The sequence below is a fragment of the Canis aureus genome, chromosome 5 (assembly GCF_053574225.1).
Source record: "Canis aureus isolate CA01 chromosome 5, VMU_Caureus_v.1.0, whole genome shotgun sequence".
Lineage (NCBI taxonomy): Eukaryota > Metazoa > Chordata > Mammalia > Carnivora > Canidae > Canis > Canis aureus.
Genome location: NC_135615.1, coordinates 69,700,752 through 69,719,781, shown reverse-complemented (window position 1 = coordinate 69,719,781; position 19,030 = coordinate 69,700,752). Strand labels below are relative to the sequence as shown.

The 19,030-nt window shown below is 52.0% G+C and overlaps 2 protein-coding genes across 3 annotated transcripts in view; one reads left to right on the top strand and one right to left on the bottom strand.

Annotated features, from left to right (window-relative positions):
- The window catches only part of HDAC1 (histone deacetylase 1), a 35,672-nt gene extending 22,916 nt beyond the window's left edge, over window positions 1–12,756 (top strand). For both annotated transcript variants that reach the window (XM_077898675.1, XM_077898676.1), the window contains exons 4-14: window positions 5,243–5,317; window positions 6,677–6,815; window positions 7,276–7,417; window positions 8,448–8,540; window positions 9,670–9,778; window positions 9,861–10,001; window positions 10,549–10,657; window positions 10,752–10,882; window positions 11,162–11,314; window positions 11,828–11,876; window positions 12,151–12,756. In XM_077898675.1, the coding sequence (XP_077754801.1) occupies window positions 5,243–5,317; window positions 6,677–6,815; window positions 7,276–7,417; window positions 8,448–8,540; window positions 9,670–9,778; window positions 9,861–10,001; window positions 10,549–10,657; window positions 10,752–10,882; window positions 11,162–11,314; window positions 11,828–11,876; window positions 12,151–12,178 (1,169 nt within the window). In that variant the 3' untranslated portion in view covers window positions 12,179–12,756. The remainder of the gene's footprint in view (window positions 1–5,242; window positions 5,318–6,676; window positions 6,816–7,275; window positions 7,418–8,447; window positions 8,541–9,669; window positions 9,779–9,860; window positions 10,002–10,548; window positions 10,658–10,751; window positions 10,883–11,161; window positions 11,315–11,827; window positions 11,877–12,150) is intronic.
- Window positions 12,757–12,964: 208 nt separating this feature from the next.
- Window positions 12,965–15,383, bottom strand: MARCKSL1 (MARCKS like 1). Its single transcript, XM_077898677.1, has 2 exons — window positions 15,087–15,383; window positions 12,965–14,243 (listed from the first exon to the last, which is right to left on the bottom strand). The coding sequence occupies exons 1-2, from the start codon at window positions 15,171–15,173 to the stop codon at window positions 13,731–13,733; spliced, it is 600 nt and encodes a 199-aa protein (XP_077754803.1). The 5' UTR covers window positions 15,174–15,383; the 3' UTR covers window positions 12,965–13,730.
- Between the last annotated feature and the right edge of the window lie 3,647 nt (window positions 15,384–19,030).

The window sequence follows — 19,030 nt, the reverse complement described above, 5'->3', positions numbered from 1 at the left end:
TTGATGTCGTGGTTTGAATTCTTTAGCTCTACTTCTTAGCTGCTGTGTGTTCTTAAGCAAGCACCTAGCCTCTCTGAGCCTATTTTCTTTTCTTTATTTAGTTTTTAAAGATTTTTTTATTTAAGAGAGAGTGTGCTTATGTAGGGGTAGAGGCAGAGGGAGATGGAGAGTGAATCTCATGCAGACTGTGCTGCTGAGCCCAGAGCCCGATACAGGGCCTGATCTCATGATCCTGAGATCATGACACAAGCCCAAACCAAGAGCCAGGTGCTAAACTGACTGTACCGTCCAGGCACACTTGTTTTCTTTTCTTTATTTATTTTTTTTTTTTTTAAGATTTTTTTTATTTATTTATTCATGACAGTCACAGAGAGAGAGAGGGAGGCAGAGACACAGGCAGAGGGAGAAGCAGGCTCCATGCACCGGGAGCCCGATGTGGGACTCGATCCCGGGTCTCCAGGATCGCGCCCTGGGCCAAAGGCAGGCGCCAAACCGCTGCGCCACCCAGGGATCCCTGTTTTCTTTTCTTTAAAAGAAAGACAGGGGCACATGGGTGGGTGGCTCAGTCATTTAAGTGTCTGTCTTTGGCTTAGGTCCCTGAGTTGGGCTCCAGCCCTGAGTTGGGCTTCTTGCTCAGTGGAGAGTCTGCTTGTCCTTCTCCGTCTCCCTCTGCCCCCTACCTCACACATGCTCTCTCTCAATTAAATAAATAAAATCTTAAAAAAAAAAAAAAAAAAAGGAAGGGACACTTGGGTGGTTCAGTGGTTGAGCATCTGCCTCTGGGTCAGTGTGTGATCCCAGGGTCCTGGGATCCAGTTCCTCATCAGGTTCCCCATGGGGAACTTGCTTCTCCCTTTGCCTATGTCTCTGTCTCTCTCTCTGTGTCTCTCATGAATAAATAAATAAAATCCTGAAAAAAAAAAAAGAAAGACAGTAATGACTATTTCATAGTGGAGGTTGGGGGGATAGAAGTGAGAGCACTGACTGTCAATGAATAGTAACTTTTGCTGTGATGACATATTACTTTCATTATTTTCAAATCTGTCAAAGCAGACATAAAATATTAGGCCCTGAGGAATGCCCAGGTTTGGGTCTGGCTCCCAGTTTGCTCCAGTTTTCCGGAAACTAGCATTCTAAGGTTGTGTATTAAAAGATTAGGTCTGGGGACGGCTGGGTGGCTCAGCGGTTGGGCGTCTGCCTTCAGCTCAGCGCATGATCCTGGAGTCCCGGGATCGAGTCCCACATTGGGCTCCCTACAAGGAGCCTGCTTCTCCCTCTGCCTGTGTCTCTGCCTCTCTGTGTGTGTCTCTCATGAATAAATAAATAAAATCGAGTCCCTCCCACAAATAAGTAAGTAAGTAGATAGATAGATAGATAGATAGATAGATAGATCGATTTGGGGGGCACCTGGGTGGCTCAGTGGGTTAAATGTCTGCCTTTAGCTCAGGTCATGATCCTGGAGTCCTGGGATCAAGCTTCACGTCAGGGTCCCTGCTTAGTGGGGAATCTGCTTCTCTCTCTCCCTCTGCCCCTCCCCCTGCTCTTTCTCTCTCTCTTGCTTGCTCTCTCTCAAATAAATAAAATCTTTTAAAAAAAAATTAGGTCTGGGATTTTCTCTCATTGAAGATGGATTTGGAAGGATGAAACTCTCTAAGGACTTTAAGGCACCTTACTGACTTGATCCATAGGGTTATAGAAAGATGTCATTTAGTGAAGTGCTATATAACCAGGGGTATCTACAGAGACAATAACAGGGATGTGAGAGCCAAGCTCTTTTATTATATTACCAATATCTAACCTAGGAAGTTATATGTGTAATAAGACTAAAAGTAAGTTAGGCTTCCTTGCTCTTGGCTAGAATGTAATAGACATTTTGTGGTCATTTTGAGACCTTGAGAATCTTGATCAGAAGTTCTGACCTAGGATGCTTGGGTGGCTTAGTGGTTGAGCATCTGCCTTTGGCCAGGTCATGATCCCAGGGTCCTGGGATTGAGTCCTACATTGGGCTCCCCGCGGGGAGCCTGCTTCTCCCTCTGCCTATTATCTCAGTCTCTCTCTCTCTCTCTCATGAATAAAGAAATAAAATCTTAAAAAAAAAAAAAGTTCTGACCTAATATTTTAATTAGTTAAAATGGGACCATGATGTACAGTGAGCTCCCTGACAGCCTGGCTCGATCTGCCCATTTGCACTTGGTTCCCTATCAGCCAGCCTTTGCCTGCCAGGGAGCTCATGGCCTGTTGGGCTCAGGCCTTCTTAAAAATAGTAATAAATAAATAAAATGGGTTCAAACATCAATAAATGCAGTTTTGGGTTTTTTGGCCAGATAGTTTATCAGAATGTGAAACATGGTGGAAAAATGATAAAGGGGAATTATGGTGGTAGAATTTAGAGATATTGTCGTCTATTTTATAGATACATAAACTGAAGTGAAATGACTTTCCCAGAATCACCCAGCAAGGCAGTGGTAGAATGGAGAATGGAATGTTTCCACAGAAAAGTATAAAAAGTAATAGAATGAACATCCAACTACCCACTCCCAGCCTAATAAAGAAAACATTACCAATATAGTTGAAGCCCCCTTGGTCGCCTCCCCTTGATCACACACCCTTCTCTCTTACCCTCCACTCCCCGCCCCCCATTATAGCACCACAGTGTACAAGCCCTCTCCTGAAGTCCCTGTTAATCCCATGCATCTCTTTCTGCAGTGTGCTTTTTACCGCCTTCCCCATCTCCCTCTGCTCTCCCATCTCTCACCCACTGTTGCTCCCTTCGTTCTAACACCAGCCTAAGAGTAAGAAACGTATTTGTAGTGGGAAGAGAGAAACCCATAGAAAAGTCCTCCCTAATTTCACAGATGAGCACAAGTGAGGGTCTTCATTCCCTTCCCCCCTTTCCATCTCCAGTCACACAGCTTGTTGAGCTGAGAATAATGGGCTGGCTCTTTGAGCCACGTGTTGGTTTGGGGCTGAAGGAAAATATTTTTTTCTCTTATCTAAACCATTTCCTGGCCCACCTGGCTGGCGAACTGAGAGTACGAACTCTCAGTCTGAGAGTCATGAGTTCCAGCCTCATGTTGGGTATAGAGCTTACTTAAAAATAATAATAAAGGGACGCCTGGGTGGCTCAGCAGTTTAGCGCCTGCCTTCGGCCCAGGGAATGATCCTGGAATCCCAGGATCGAGTCCCACGTCAGTCTCCCTGCATGGAGCCTGCTTCTCCCTCTGCCTGTGTCTCTGCCTCTTTCTTTCTCTCTTTCTCTCTGTGTCTCTCATGAATAAATAAATAAAATATTTAAAATAATAATAATAATAATAATAATAATAATAAAACATAAATAAAACAACCATTTCCTCCCATGGTGGCTCCACATCCCAGATGGGAGTATAAGCAAAACTCTGGAAACCTAGGCAGGCCAAACCCAATGAAGGAGGAAGCAGCTGGAAGGGGCAGTCGGTTGCCAGTGGATAAGGATCCTGGCCCCAGGGACCAAAGTTCTTATTGACACAGCCTCCCAGTGCACAACTGGGGAGTGAGGGTGATAGCTACCGACTACTGCTCACCCCCTTCTGCAGGCCGCACTTCCCCAGAGCGCTTGTCTTGGCAGGGAGCCCTCTCAGTCTAGGCCAGTGCCAGAGTGGGTAGCGTGTGTAGTTACTGCAGACTGAGCTTCAGCCCTCTCAGTGGGTTACCGCAGTCTGAGCTGGGCTCTGCTACCCTCCTCCTAGGGCTCCTCCTTGTTCTCCGTGGGGAACCCCAGTTGACAGCAAGTGCAATAGGAAGGCCAGAGCAAGGGATAAGGGTCTAGCCTACCCTGCCTGTAATTTCCTGTGTATCATTCATGTCTCAATAGTTTCCTTTTTTTGGTTGTTTTCTTAAAGATTTTGTTTATGTGAGAGAGACTGCTTGAGAGTGGACTGAGGGGGAGAGAGAGGGAGAGAATCTTGAGCAGCCTCTGTGCTGAGCCTCAGAGCCTCATCTGGCTCTGAGGTGAAACCAAGAGTCGGATGCTCAACTGACTGAGCCCCCCAGGCACCCCTCATAGCTTCCTTTTCTAGGAGAGGAGACTCGGAGCCCTGAGGTTCCTCCCTAGCTCTGTGACTCTACAGCCCTCAGGTGTGCTTCCTTTCCTGCCTCTCAGCTTCTCAGTTCATTTGCATCACTGTTTGCATGTGTTTCCTCATTATGTGTTAGTTTGGACTTTTGCCCCTTTAGGCCGGAAATAACTTGACTCCAGTTGTCACTTGGGTGTAGTAGCAAGAGCCCTGGACTGTGGGAGTCGAGACACCTGGACTCTCATTCTGGCTCTGCCACTGCCTCCTTATATAACTATGGGCAGGTCGCTTAATTCTCTGGATCTGTTTGTTCCTCTGGACAGTGGGGTTGATGTGTCTTGTCCAACTCATGGGGTTGTGATGAGGATCAAATGAGATTGTATATGAAATTATTGGGGAGAAGGCCTGAGTATATTTTCATGGGCTTTTAGGGCAGGCAGACCAATGTTTAAGATCGCCTCTGCTATTTATTAGGAGTTCACGTCTCTGAGCTGGTTTCCCCATTTATAAAATAGGACCAAATCGCCTTAGAAGGTTGTGCGAGGTATCTAAAGCCTTTAGCACAGTGTCTGGCACATTGTTAAGCATTCAGTGGATGATAGTTATATAGGTCTCAGTTTTTCTCTGCCTTGTTAGTCAGCTGGAGTGAGATCTGAACCAACCCAGGAATAAGTAGCTCAATTTTCTCCCTCGAGGAAAGAGCTAACATTTTCCAAGTACTTACTTGCTGTATTCTTCCCCAGTAAGACTTCTGTTAATCTTCTCAACATTTAGGTGAGGCAGATATCATGGTTGCTACTTAAAGGTAATGAGCCAAAGCTCTGAGAAGTTAAATGACTTGATCCAGTCACAGAATCAGTAAGTAGGGCAGCCCTGGTGGTTCAGCGGTTTAGTGCTGCCTTTGGCCCAGGATGTGACCCTGGAGACCTGGGATTGAGTCCCACATCGGGCTCCCTTCATGGAGCCTGCTTCTCCCTCTGCCTGTGTCTCTGTCCCTCTCTCTGTGTCTCTTATGAATAAATAAATAAAGTCTTTAAAAAAAAAAAAAAAAAGAATCAGTAAGTAGAGCCTGAACTAGACCAAGCCTTATGAATCCAAATTCTGTGGATTCCCCCCGCCCTATAGGCTCATATGTGTAAACAAAAACTAAAGGAATTGTGGAAACTAACCTTTCCCTTATGTCTTTCAAGTCAACGTCGGTGAGGACTGTCCAGTATTTGATGGCCTGTTTGAATTCTGTCAGTTATCTACTGGTGGCTCTGTGGGTAAGGAATATACCTCCCTCCTCACGGGCTGTGCTGGGTTGTACTAGTGAGGCCTGCCTTTTAGGCCGCTGTCCCAGTGGGGTTGATCTGGGACCCTTTAAACGGTCCTATGAGTTTTTACCTTACGTCTTTTAAAATATCCTTCTGGTTCAGTCCCAGCCTAGGTTTAGTCTCTGACATGGTACTGACAGGTGTCCTTGATTGTCCTTTCCTACCAAGAGATCTTAAATACTGGAATTCCCTGCGGACCTCATGGGGTTGTGGAGATGCTGTACATAGAAGCAATTTGCAGACTGCAAAGTGCTATGAAAATGGGAAGTGTCACCATCTGTGTCTTACAAAAGACCATAGTAATTACCTTTAGAGGTCAGAAATAGTCCCCACATATCTCCCACTTCCATTATTAACTTCTAGATTACCTCTATGATTACTCTAAACCCTTTCTTAACAAATATTTATTTTCCTATGATCCTTATTTCCTCTCCTCTCCCCTTTGGCTCCCAATATAATCTCAGAGAACAAAGATGTGCACAGAAAAAAGTTGCCCACAATCACACTGTCCACAGATAATCGTTATTACCATTTAGGTGTTTATATATCCATTCTTTTTTCTGTGTGTATATATGTGGATTAAACATATACATCTGTATTTTGCAAAAATGTGTCACATGTGTATAGTTTTGTGTCTGCATCTTTTACTTAATAAATCTTTAAAATTTCTTTAGTTCTAGTAGACTATAGCATGATTTCTAGTGGCTACATGATTATTCCATGTTATGGACCAACTTTAGTTGATATAATCAGTCCCCTCTTGTTGGATCACTTGACTTGTTCCATGTTTTTATTGCTGTTAGAATTACACTGCCACAAATGCACCTGATTACACAAGTGTCTATTTCTCTAGCTTCTGGGGCCAGTTTGTACTTGGAGCTTCTGATACCTTCAGTCAGTATCTTCATCATTTTTTGACCATGAACCCCAGTAATAAATACATTTACACGCAGTTGAGGTTCTGCATGCACATTCTTGCTCAGAAGCCAGTTTCACAGAAGAGCATTTACCTTTACTGTTATTTTATCCTAGTCTGTTTTGTTTAGTACACACATACTAATCATGACCCATTAAACCAATTTTAAGGCTTACTGATGGGTTACCACCCTCAGTTTGGAAAAAAGTTGTTTAGAGTAGCCAGGGTCATATTTACTCTCTGTTGGAATAGGGAAGGAGGGAGAGGACTGGCCTCTGGATCGTACAGTCCAGTTGTCTGATAGGTCCTACCTCTCACTGGTTTTCTGGGCTTCTTGGGGAAAGGGAGAAGATGGTTTGCTAACAGTCTTGTGTTTGCTCTCTCACACCCAGCGAGTGCTGTGAAATTGAATAAGCAGCAGACAGACATCGCTGTGAATTGGGCCGGGGGGCTGCACCATGCAAAGAAGTCTGAGGCATCTGGCTTCTGTTACGTCAATGATATCGTCTTGGCCATCCTGGAACTGCTAAAGTATGCCTGCCTGGCCTTGTCTCTTGGAGGAGCACCTTAGGCCAGGTTCCCACTTCCCTCTCCCCATGGGCTTGCCTCCCTAGTTTACTTTTCCTAGCAGTGTGTTGGCTAGGATTGTGTTCAGTGAGTGTCTCTGGCCATCCTCTCCTTGACGGGGTCCTGGTTTGATCTGAGCCCACGGCAAGATCAGGGGCAGGCACTGCTCAGATCCTGCCTCCAAAGTGTCCCTGTGTGGCTGGAGTTGACCCTGGCTGTAGAGTAGGAAGATCGGACTTGGTCGGCTTGGTCAGGCCTCTGGAGACACCCTGCCGCTCTTCCACCTTCCTTCAGCCAGTTTCCACGTCTCTGGTGCTTAGAGATACCTGAGGGAGGCAGCCAGCCCGGTAAGCTGGGACCTGGCGCCCTTGGCGCGTCCCATCCCCAGAGAGCCCCCAGACCCCTGACCCCCTTCTGATCCTAGGTATCACCAGAGGGTGCTGTATATTGACATTGATATTCACCACGGCGATGGCGTGGAAGAGGCCTTCTATACCACAGACCGGGTCATGACTGTGTCCTTTCATAAATACGGAGAGTACTTCCCAGGAACTGGGGACCTACGGGTGAGAACTCCCTTCAGGGGCCTACCAGCTCACCCTCAGCTGCCAGCTCTAACTCTCCTATCTCATGTCACCAGAAACCACTCCTGCCTCTTTAGCCATTCAGGACATCATACCCCAGCCTAGGGTACCTGCCCTGATCGCCTTCCTCCCTTATTCTGGAGGAAGAGAGGGATAGGGCTCTCATGAGAGGTCCCTCCTGGCCATAGCTAAGTTACGTTACACTACTCAGATGTCCCATAGGACTTGAATTTTAGGCTAGAAACATCAGGTTCACTCCAGTGGGCTAGGAATTGGAATTCTTATGGACCATCTCAAGGGTTCTTAACCTTTCCCTTTGATCATCTGACTGCAAGCTATGGACTCTGTCCTCAAGAAAGTATAGGAAACCTTTTGTGTCTGATAGTGAATAGTTAATAACAGATACCTCCCCTTACAGAAGCCCATCAATAGACCTCAGGATAAGAGTCCTTGGAAGCTAACTCATCAAACTCTTGTATCTGCTTCTATTATCATGACTATGAAACAAGCCCTTTTCCATGTAACCCTCTGGTGAAAGAGTGGCACTAGTTCATCTGTTTGCTGTGGCAAGCACTAGAATAAGTGGGCATTTCCTTTTTTTTTTTCTTTCTTTCGTTTTTTTTTTAAGTGGGCATTTCCAATTCTAAAGAACTCTTCTGCCTTCTCTGGGGAGGAAAAGGTTGTCCCAGGGTGAGTGTTAGTTCTGTGACCCAGCCACCAGCAGCTCTAACCCAATCCAAAGGTGAGGTCTTGTGCTATGGGGTAGGGTATTCCATCTCTGGCTCCATAAATAGTTCTCAGCCTGGGCGCAGGCTCAGTGGTGTGTACAGAGATGTGAGCCTGTGTGAGGGATGGTATTAGCCAAGATGCCCCTGTTCTGTCCCTGGCTCAGCTCCAGGGCCCCACCTGTCTCTCTCAGAACCACTGCCTCTTTCCTTAGCCTTCCAGCCCCCATCTTGAACTTCTTCCTAGCTTCATCTTTCACTATTACTTTAATGTCCTTCTTGATTAGGATATTGGGGCTGGCAAAGGCAAGTATTATGCTGTTAACTACCCGCTCCGAGATGGGATCGATGACGAGTCCTATGAGGCCATTTTCAAGCCGGTAAGTGGCTTATCCACCACCCGGGCTGCAATCAGACTTAGTCTGAGGGATGGGTAGCAAAGTACCTCCAGCATACCTAGGTACTTCTCCCCCAACCCCGAGAAGCTGATTGGGAAATGAGATGTGTTTTGACCCTGGATTGTATGCTGTGTGGTCAGCTAGGGGAATGAAATTCATGCAAATATTTATTGATGCCTTCTGTGGGTCAGGCCCTCTGTTGGATACAAGAATATCTAAGACATGAATCATACCCTTGAAGACCTCACAGTCTACATTGCGGGAGGCAGGCACATACACGACAGCGTGTGGTCATTACTGTTTTTGCAAGATGAACAGAAGGGTGGGAGACAAATGGCTGCCTGGGCTGGGGGGAGGGTAGTCAGAGATGACTTCACAGAGGTGGTGATATTTGAGCTGGACTTTGAAAAATGAGTTGCCTATGTAAAGGAGGTGGAGGCTGGAGAGCAGGGGTGGCATTCAACAGGGGGAACAGCACCAGCAGAAGTACAGAGGTGCCTGTATGTAGCTGCATCTAGACTAGTTCAAATATGGGAGGACCATTGAAGGATGTGATGGGAAACATATGTTGGGGTCAGGATTTCAAAGGGGGCCTTGAATGCTGAGCTGAGGAGTTAAATCTTTGCCTGTAAGCCACAAGGAACCATTACTGGCTTATTATTAACCTAATAGGGTCAGGTAGTGAAGTGCTTCCTATATGCCTTATAGTAAGGGTAGCAGCGAAGCCCAACATATGGTCTTTGTCCTAGGTGATATCAAAATCTTGTCAGAGTGAGAAAGATGAAAGTGAGTGCCCCCTCACAATATGAGGCACAGAGTCTGTAGGACTGAAGGCAGATGCAGCTGACAGTCAGAAGTGGCACTGGAGCTTGGGCAGTGAAGGAAGCAAAAGATGAGGCTGTTCCAGGTTCAGCATTACTAGAGCTAGAAAGATCTTGGAGAGCCTTTCAAATTGGAAAATTGAAATCCCAGACTGATGCTCCCTACCACCCAGCATGAGGGAGAGTGGAAAGTAGGAGTAAATGATGCCAAAGTACTGCACCCATCCTTTGCAGCCCCAAACATCACATAACCTCTTCAAGCTGGTGGTTACCGGGATGTGTCCTTTTAGGTCATGTCCAAAGTGATGGAGATGTTCCAGCCCAGTGCGGTGGTCTTACAGTGTGGCTCTGACTCCCTGTCTGGGGATCGGTTAGGTTGCTTCAATCTCACGATCAAAGGTGAGGCCAGGTAGCATAGGGATGGGTGGGCAGGGTCCTGCTGGGTGCTCCTGTAATCCAACAAACCCTTTCTTCCCCGAAGGGCACGCCAAGTGTGTGGAGTTTGTGAAGAGCTTCAACCTGCCTATGCTGATGCTGGGAGGAGGCGGCTACACCATCCGTAATGTGGCCCGCTGCTGGACATATGAAACAGCTGTGGCCCTGGACACGGAAATCCCGAATGGTGAGAGCTCCAGGGCCAAGCCAGGCTGGGCTGGGCACAGCTGAAGCTGGTGTTTCCTCAAGTTCACAAGCCGTTTCCCACTAGCTGTGTGGCCTCCCCTCTTCTGATGCTAGTCATCGATTAATTCTCCTGCCTATCCTCTTGTGATAGTCAGACCACCAGTTTTTCCTGAGTCCTTTCTTGACCCTGTCCTCTCTCCCTCCTGCTTCTGGTCTAGACAGAATTATCAGTGGTTATTTATAGCTTTGGAATTTCTACTCTGTAGGGGATCTGGGATAGTCAGTGAGGAAATGCTCCCAATGGGCATTGCCTAAATTTTTCCAAATTGGGCTTGTGCCTCTTCTCATTGTGTGTATGTTGGAGGGTGACACTGGAGAACAGCATTAAAAAGATTGAAACCCCACTAAGTACCCAAGTCTCACCATCTCAGAGGCATTCTTCTGTGTTAGATGGTTGGGCTGACAGGTCCAGACAAACCTACAAATGCTTTTTTCTTGGGGTCCTGTGGCAGCCAGGTCTCTTGACTCCTATCTCCTGCCCCAATTAGAGCTTCCGTACAATGACTACTTTGAATACTTTGGACCAGATTTCAAACTTCACATCAGTCCTTCCAATATGACCAACCAGAATACCAATGAATACCTGGAGAAGATCAAGTGAGTATATCCCCATGCACCCCCTGATTGAACATTCCAGGCTCTGGTTTGTCCCTAACCAGAGCCCAGCCACCCTCTCTACCATTGGCCATAGACAGCGACTGTTTGAGAACCTGAGAATGCTGCCCCACGCACCTGGGGTCCAAATGCAGGTGATTCCTGAGGATGCCATTCCAGAGGAGAGTGGCGACGAGGACGAAGAAGACCCTGACAAGCGCATCTCTAGTAAGACCCAGATCCGGGGGCGGTACCTTCCCGTTCAGTAGGTAGCTCTGGCTTCCCACCCCTGTTCTTGGTTCCATGTTCCTCCTAAGCTACTCATCTGTTGAGAAACCCATGTTCTAGTTCTTGGGACAATTTAGGGAGTCTGAGTTTCCTTCCCCTCTTCTTAGTCACCCCCTTCCCTTGGTGTCTCTTGGAGGACACACAGGGAAGCACTGGGCACAGACCTTGAGGTAAAGCTGATCTCCTGCTGTCTCACTTACATTTCCCATTGCCTCCCAGTCTGTTCATCTGACAAACGAATTGCCTGTGAGGAAGAGTTCTCGGACTCTGATGAGGAGGGAGAAGGTGGTCGTAAGAACTCTTCCAACTTCAAAAAAGCCAAGAGAGTCAAAACTGAGGACGAAAAAGAGAAAGACCCAGAAGAGAAGAAAGGTGGGTTTGGGTCATGCCCAGACTTGGGTCTTGAGCCCCAGGCCCCAGAGGAGGATGAATGTATGTAGGGCTCTAGGAGGGAGCTGACTCAGGCCCTGCCTTCTGTTGGGGTTCTGCCTCCACCCCCAGAAACAGCAGGACCCACAAAAGAATGAAATTCAATTTGTTATCTGCACTGGCCGGTTGAGCCCTGCCAGGCTCCAGAGCCAGGGACATGCCTAGTCTCCCCATGGTCAGGAGTGTGGCTCTCACACACCACCCAAGCCCCTTTCCCAGTGCTTCACCCCAGGTTCCCAGGGGGCTGCCCCCGCCCACCGGGTTCAGGCACTAGCAGGCTGGGAAACCGGTCCAACCTGTTTGTTCTCTGCAGGGCTCAAGGGGAGGGCCTGGGATGGGCTTTTCTCTTTTGTATGTCCAGTGAGCTGTGTTGGGGAAGGGGGTTCAGCCTAAGTGAAGATTCCATGGGTCTTTCTGGAGGGGAGCCTTGGCCATCCCTGCACTCTTATGTTCTAGAAGTCACAGAAGAGGAGAAAACCAAGGAGGAGAAGCAAGAAGCCAAAGGGTGAGGAAGGAGCTGTCGGCCATCTCCCTGGCATTGGAGCACCAGCCCCTTTGTCCGCCCTGCCGAGGGAGGCGCAGGGACAGCTGGTGCAGCTTACAAAGACCTCTTTCAGGGACCAGTCTGTCTGTCTCTGCAGTTCTAGGCAGAGCTAGGAAGCCCCAGCCCTTGGCAGTCACCTGGGCAGCTGGGGTCCTATAGAAGTCATTGTCCCCGTATTTTTGCCTCCAGGCCTCTGGGGCACGTTATCTCATGCCAGTCTCTGCTCTCTCCACAGGGTCAAGGAGGAGGTCAAGTTGGCCTGAGCAGACCTCTCCAGTTCTGGTTTCCTGCCAAGTTCCCCACCTTTCTCCCACAACCCCTCAGATTTTATATTTTCTATTTCTCTGTGTATTTATATAAAAATATATTAAATATAAATATCCCCAGGGACTAGACAGGAACCAGGGCCCTGAGCCTAGGGCACACATTATGAGTGAGCTTTTCTAGTGGCTGCCTCGCCACCCATCCTTCCCCAGTTCTTAATTTTGAACCATAAAGGGTACCGGTTCTGGAAGGCATGCTTTTAAGCAGCCATAGGACAAAATCCAGAAATGCCAAGTGCCTGCTTCGTAGCTTTGGAAAGGTGCCCTCATTGAGCATTCTAGGAGTGGCTGGGTCTTCTGGGACCCTCCCATCAGGCTCCTTAAGGTAACATCAGCCATTTTTAGATTGGTTCTCTTATCATACCTTCCCACTGGCCCCATGTGAGCCAAGGAACTCACTGCCTGCCCTCTATCCTTGCCCAGTTCTGCAGGTGGAGATTGATAAGTCAGGTATCCTTTTTTGAGATACTATTTTCATTTTCATGAGAATCTTTGTAATAAAATGGTACATTTCTACATCCTCCTGAGCTTGTCTCCTAGCAGTATCCCTGGGTTGATTTCAACTCCACTTCCCTGCCCTTCTCGTGTCCAGGAGAATCTGGGCAACTCCATGAACAAGGAAACAACCCCACAAACTTAACCTTCACCCTAATCCCTCCCACAAGGGTTGAGGTTAACCGATCTTCTCACCCTACCCCCAGAAGACCACTCATTAAAAAGCACTACTAAAGGGACGACATTTATTCCTTTTCCAAATGTTACAGTAAAACCAGGTGGAAGAGAATGGTTTTAGCAGTTAGAAAAAAAAAAAAAAAGTACAAATCTGGGGTTTGGCCATTAAAAGTTATTTACAACAATGGGAGGGGGAAAAAAAAAGACAACAAGAAGTTGTTTCACATTACAGACCTCCCCCCCACCCCAAAGCCTAATACTTGCTTACCAAGTCAAAAAAGAGACACAGTCGATTCACAAGCTGGAGGTTTGAACTTGAGTAAGACATTTATAAAAACCTAGACAGGGGCAGTGTCCTCCCCAGCCCAGGTGCCACTAGGCACAGCACAAGAGACTAAAAACTCAACAGAGGGGAAGGCTGGACACTCGGGTTTGGGAGTGTAGGCACCCCACATCTGGCTCAGGGATTTGGGGAGTAAACAAAACCTACTTGGAAAAGAACTGGGGAAGAAAACCAGCAATTGCCTTCTGCAGGGGTAGGGGCAGGAGAGGTAGGGCCAGGGGCAGGAGCATATTTCACATCACTAACCTAACTCGGGAAACTGCAAGGGACCATCTTCAGCTGGCCTTAAGAGGAAGGCCAGATGGATGATGGGAGAATCCACAGGAGGGAAAAGGAGAGGGAACGTGGCTGGGAGGGGGCAACAGCCCCTTCCTTTCTGGGCACAGGAAGGCAGCCAGGGCACCAGGTCCAGGGAGTGACCTCACAAGGACAGCACAGTTTTTGCAGCTTAGAGATCACCCACCTGCCCCCACCCAGCTACTCATTCTGCTCGCCGGCAGGTGTAGGGCCACTCTCCGGCCCCGAGGGAGTGGACGGCTCTGCAGCCTGGGGCCCTGCCTCTTCTTCTGTGTCTCCTCCCTTGGAGGCAGCACTAGCCTCTGCCCCCTTGGCCTGGGGCTCCTGGCTCTCAGGGGTGGCGGCAGCCTTCCCTTCCTGGGCTGTGCCTTCCTCGCCGCAGGCACCGATCTCGCCCTGCTCCTGCTCTTCCTCTGTGGGTGAGGAGGCAGAGGAATCACCCCCACCCTCCTTCCGATTTCTCTTGAAGGACAGACCACTCAATTTGAAAGGCTTCTTGAAAGAGAATTTCTTCTTCTTCTTGGGGGTCTCCTTGGCGGGGGCATCCCCCTTGACCTCAGCGCCCTGGCTAGGGGGTGCTGGCTCGATGGCATCGCCAGTGGCCCCGGCTGCCTCCTCTGTTCCGTTCACGGGGGGCGACTCCCCTTCACCCTTGGGGGATAAGTCTCCATTGCTTTTCACGTGGCCATTCTCCTGCAGGGCAGAGGAGACAGCAATGAGGCCTGGGGCTCTACCCCTCCTCCCCCCACCCGCCCCTGACCCCTTCCAGGCAATAGGATCCCGACTCTTCTGCAACCCGGGAGGCTGCTTGTGGCCTCACCCCCACCAGGATCCCGTCAAACATCTCCCTCCTGCCCTCACGAGCGCGCGGGGGCCGACAGCGCAGAGGCCACGGCCGGCAGGAGGCGCTGGGGTCCCGTGGCCCCCCACCCACCTCCCCCGGGGCGCGCTCTCCATTCGGCGCAGACCCGCTCGCGGCCGCCGATTCCCCGCGGGCGGGCGGGCGAGCCCTGCAAGCCGACATCGGGCGGGAAGCCGCCCCGGGGCGCTCTTCTCCGCACCTGGACGGCCCATTTTCCCAGCCTCCCGCTTTGTGTAAACGGGCCCCCCACCCACCTCGGGCTCTCCCCACATCTCGACTCCCCACTAAAAAAAGGGCTGTGAGCCACCGAGGTCGGGCCTGCGGGAGGAGTGCCCTCCCCCCTCCCCGGGCACCCGCCCCGCGGCCCCTGGGCGCCCCCTTGGCGCGGCCCGCCAGCGCCTTTGTTCCCCGCGCGGCACTCGGGGCGGCCGGGGGGCAGCGCCGGGGGCCGGGACCGCAAACAAAGAAGGCGGCGGGGCCAGGCCGGCGCCCCCTCCCCGCCCCTCCCCTCGCTTCGCCCGCGGGGGCTGCGGCGCCGAGAACAAAGGGACCGGGCGGGGGAGGGGGCGCCGCGTGTCCCGGGCCGGACAAAGCGCGCGGCCCCGGCCCAGGGCCCCAGAGGGGGCGAGGTGCGGGAGGAGGGGGCCAGGGCGGGCCGTGCCGAGCGCACCCACCTGTCCGTTGGCCTTAGCAGGGGAAGCGCCTGCTGCCTCCTCGGCGGTCACGTCGCCCCGGGGAGCCTTGGAGCTCTGGCTGCCCATGATGGGGGGGGTCTGCTGGGGGGCGCCCGGGGCGGCCCCGGGCTCGCGCCGCAGGGGATAGTTCGGCCGGGTCGGCCTGGCCGGCGGAGGGGTGGGGCTCGCGCCTGAGGGGGAGGGGTATGGGGGGAACCGAGCTGCACCCCCTCTCGGCGCCCGACCCGCTGGCTACGCCCGCCACCGCTCCGCTCCGCGCCAGAATGCCGCCCGCCGCCCGCCGAGCCGCCTTATATATGCGCCCCGAGCTCGGGGCGGGGCCGGACATTTAAATGAGCGCCCAATCGAGGAGCAGAGGCGGGCTCAGGTCCCGGGCCCCACTTGCGCAGTGGGCGACGCTGGCGGTCTGATACCCCAGCCCGCTCTCCTATCCCGGGCGGGTGGGGGCCAGCGTGGAAGGGGGGAGGCGGGTCGTTAAGCGAGCTGGGTAGAGGACGTGCTCCCAGAGGAAAGGGAGAGCAATCGTTCCCTCCTGTCGCCGCCCCCGCCAGGGTGGACGCCCCCGCACCTGGAGTGGCCCCGGACGCCTCGGTCCTGCACTGACAGCCCCTGTCAGTCTCCCCCTAGAACTCCTGGAAGGGCTCACATGCCCAGACTCGCCAGAGGGCTGGTCCAGAGTTACGCTCCGGAGAATGTGGTCATAGAAGCCGCTGGGCCCCGCGCCGGGATCTGCGCCCCCTCAGGCCTGGACACCGTCACGGGTCCCACCCACGTCCCCGCCTGCCTGCCCGGGTCAGCCTGGGGGGTCCGGCCCGCCGCGGAGGCACTCTGGTCAGGCTGGTGAGGCCCGGCCCCCAGCTCTCCTCCCAATCCCCTGGCAGCCGGTCACACCAAACCCCCACTGACAGGCTCACCCTCCGGCTCCCTGGCCCTCAGCCCCCTTCGGGGCGGTCCTGCGATCTACAAGGGCATTTCCATCCCCTGTGACAGCTGAAGAGTCTGAGGCTCAGAGACGTTGACACAACCTGTCTGACTTGTCAGATGCTCTCCCCCTACATCTGCTCCCCCACATTAAGGCAGAGGAACTCCAGGAGGGAATTCAACAAAACCTCAAACATTCCAGTAGAGGGATGAGACCTCACCGAGGCTCCTGGGACAGCCTGTTGAGGACAACCCCCAAGGCTACCCAGCGCAGCCTTCCTGCCCAGCCTGAGTGGAGGGGAGCCTGGACGCAGGGACCGGGGGCTGGTGGCTGGAGACCCTCCAGCTCTGGTCCCCTGCCTCTGCCTCTTCCCCTTCCCCTTCCCCTGTGTGGACAGGCCTGTGGAAACTCCAGAGTCCTGTCTGGCCCCGGATGTGCGTGTCTGGTTGCCCTCAGCCTCCAGGAGGAAGGGGATAGGGGCTGGAGGAAGGAAAGTGTTGCAAAAGCAAGGCTATGTCCTGGACAGCTCAGCACCTCCCTCCCTCCTTCCTTCCCTCCTACGGGTAAGGCCTCCTGGGAGGCCTGAGGCTGTGAGGTGTGGAGATACCCCGGGGCCTGAGAAATCAGGAACTCCCCACAGATCGGACCACAGAGGAGCGGAGGAGGGCTGAGCTGGCATTGCCACTCAGCACCCACTCCCCCCTTACTCTGAGGCTCCAGAAGGCTCTCAGCTTCATTAACACCCCTCCTCTCATTTTCCAGACTGGGACACTGAAGTTCAGAAAGGGAAACAGACATATCCAAGGGCACACAGCAGATGTCAGTAACTGAGGTGAGAAATGGTTCGGAAAGACCTGCTCAAATGAGGTGGGGGCTCTGAGGAAACCCCTGGAAAAATTCTCCTTTGACATCGGGGACTGCCAGGTCAGAGTGGGTGGTACAAAGAACCAGCTCTGGGATAGGAGGGGCCCCACGCCCCACTGCTGCTCACTGACAGAACAGTGCCTTCACCCACTGCCACTGAGCGATGGGCTCCGTGACCTGCATCTCTGTCTCAACCACAATAGGGAACCCACAATGCTGCCAGGCGCTGCCCGCACCGGCTGGCAGGGCTCAGATGGAGAGTGTGTGACTCCTGGAGGGCTCGGGGTCAGAGGTTAAGAGCAGATCCCAAGGCCCTGGACTTCCAGGCTCTGCACTGTGGGTTGACAGGCAAATCTCTGGAGGAGAGAGGAACATCCGAACTCAAGGACCCTGAGTTTCCAGAGCCCCTGGGGGAGCCTGGGCCACAGGGAGCTCTGCCTCTCCCACCAGGTGTTCCTGGAGGCTGGGGAAGGTTCATCCGGGAGCTCAGGCCCTCAGGAAATCCAGGTCCCCCAGAATCTGGCTTCTGGAAGAGGGAAGAGGCTTCGGATGCTGTGAGAGTGAGGGGGGTGGTACAGCAGCCCCCACGGCCTCCTCCGTCCACACTGTGGCTCCTTCCTCCCCAGCTGCTGCCAGCGCAGACAATGCACCCATTGTTCCATGGTCTCCAGGGGCCTGTGTGCAACTGTGTGTGTCTGTTTCCCTCTGTGTGGGACTGTGTATTGCTCTGTATCTGTCTGTGTGTGAGAGACTTTGTGACTCTGTGTGTGTGTGTGTGTGTGTGTGTGTGTGACCAGGTGTGCACATTTGTGCTTGTGTGAGTCTGTATCTTTGTGTGTGTTCAGGGCAAGAGAGGCTTGCTGACTCTTGGTGTCTCTGAGATTTTCTAGGTGTGTGCCTGTCTGTCCTTGAGATTGTGTGTTCGTAACTGTGTCTCTGTGTGACTGGGCATATAACCATGAGTGTGTGCGGCTATGGGAGACAATCTCGATGAGCATGTATGATAAATTAGCTATTTGGTGTTTGGTGTGAGTGTCCCCATAGGCAGCTGTGTGTGCACCCGTGGGTTCTGATGCTGTGATGGTCAGAACCTATGAGGTATGGAGCAGCAGGGAAAGGAGGATGGAAAGGACAGGATAACTCAGGAATGGACGTGGGAAGGGAGCAGCTGGAGAGACTAGAACCCCATATTTTCACCAGCCCGGGGCTGTCCCCGTTCTCAGGTGAAGCCTCAGCCCCTGGCTCTGGCCTGAGATGCCTCTAGCTTTCCTGGATGGAAGGGAATGAGTTTCCTTGGCAGGAAGCCCAGGACCTCAGGAGAGCCACAGGGTGGGGCTGAAGGTGGGAGGCAGGCAGAGAAGAACATGACCCCATAAAGGAGGGCTGGGTGCACTTTGAGGTCTCCGACTGGGCCCTGTGGTGGGGATCAGATTAGATGCCAGGTGAGGTGTGAGTGGGCAAGAACTAGTCAGATGGGGGCTGGGCCTTCCTAGCAGGGGGACCCCCAGCAGGGGACTAGCACCTGGAACAGGGAAGAGACATCAGAGAATGGCTGGATCCCAAGGGAGACCTCAGTAGTGCTGGTGTGGCACCGCCCAGATTTTAGCTCCAGTCGCCCCCACCCCATCTCCTCCTGGGGAGCATCAGCCGGACCTAGAGACCTTAGTTTTGTCTCCCCCTGCTCTGTAACGGTGAGCTAGTCCTTTCTTCTTGGGCCTGTTTGCTGGTGAGTGACAGGCTGGGCTCCATGATTCATACTCACAAAGACTAGAGTATTCCTCCTCCTGCTCACAAGTGGTGGAGCACCAGCTGTGAGTCATGCAGGGCCCCTGCCCTCAGGGGTTTCCCATCTAGGGGAAGAGACTGGCAGTGCCTTAAGGGGAGAAAAAGAGCCAGACCAGGGCCTGCCAAGGGGCCTGCAGGCTGCATGAAGGAGGGCCATATGCATGGGCCGGGGATGGAGTTTAAAGCAGGACAAAATGGAAACAGACATGGGTTTGTGTGAGGGCAGGGTGGAGGGACAGGCCTAACCTGGAGCAGGGTTTGGAAATAAGATCCCTAGGACTCCAGGACCGACTGGCTGCATGGTTGGGAGGGAGTAGGGAGACGAAGTGACAATGTTGTCACCTGCATCTCT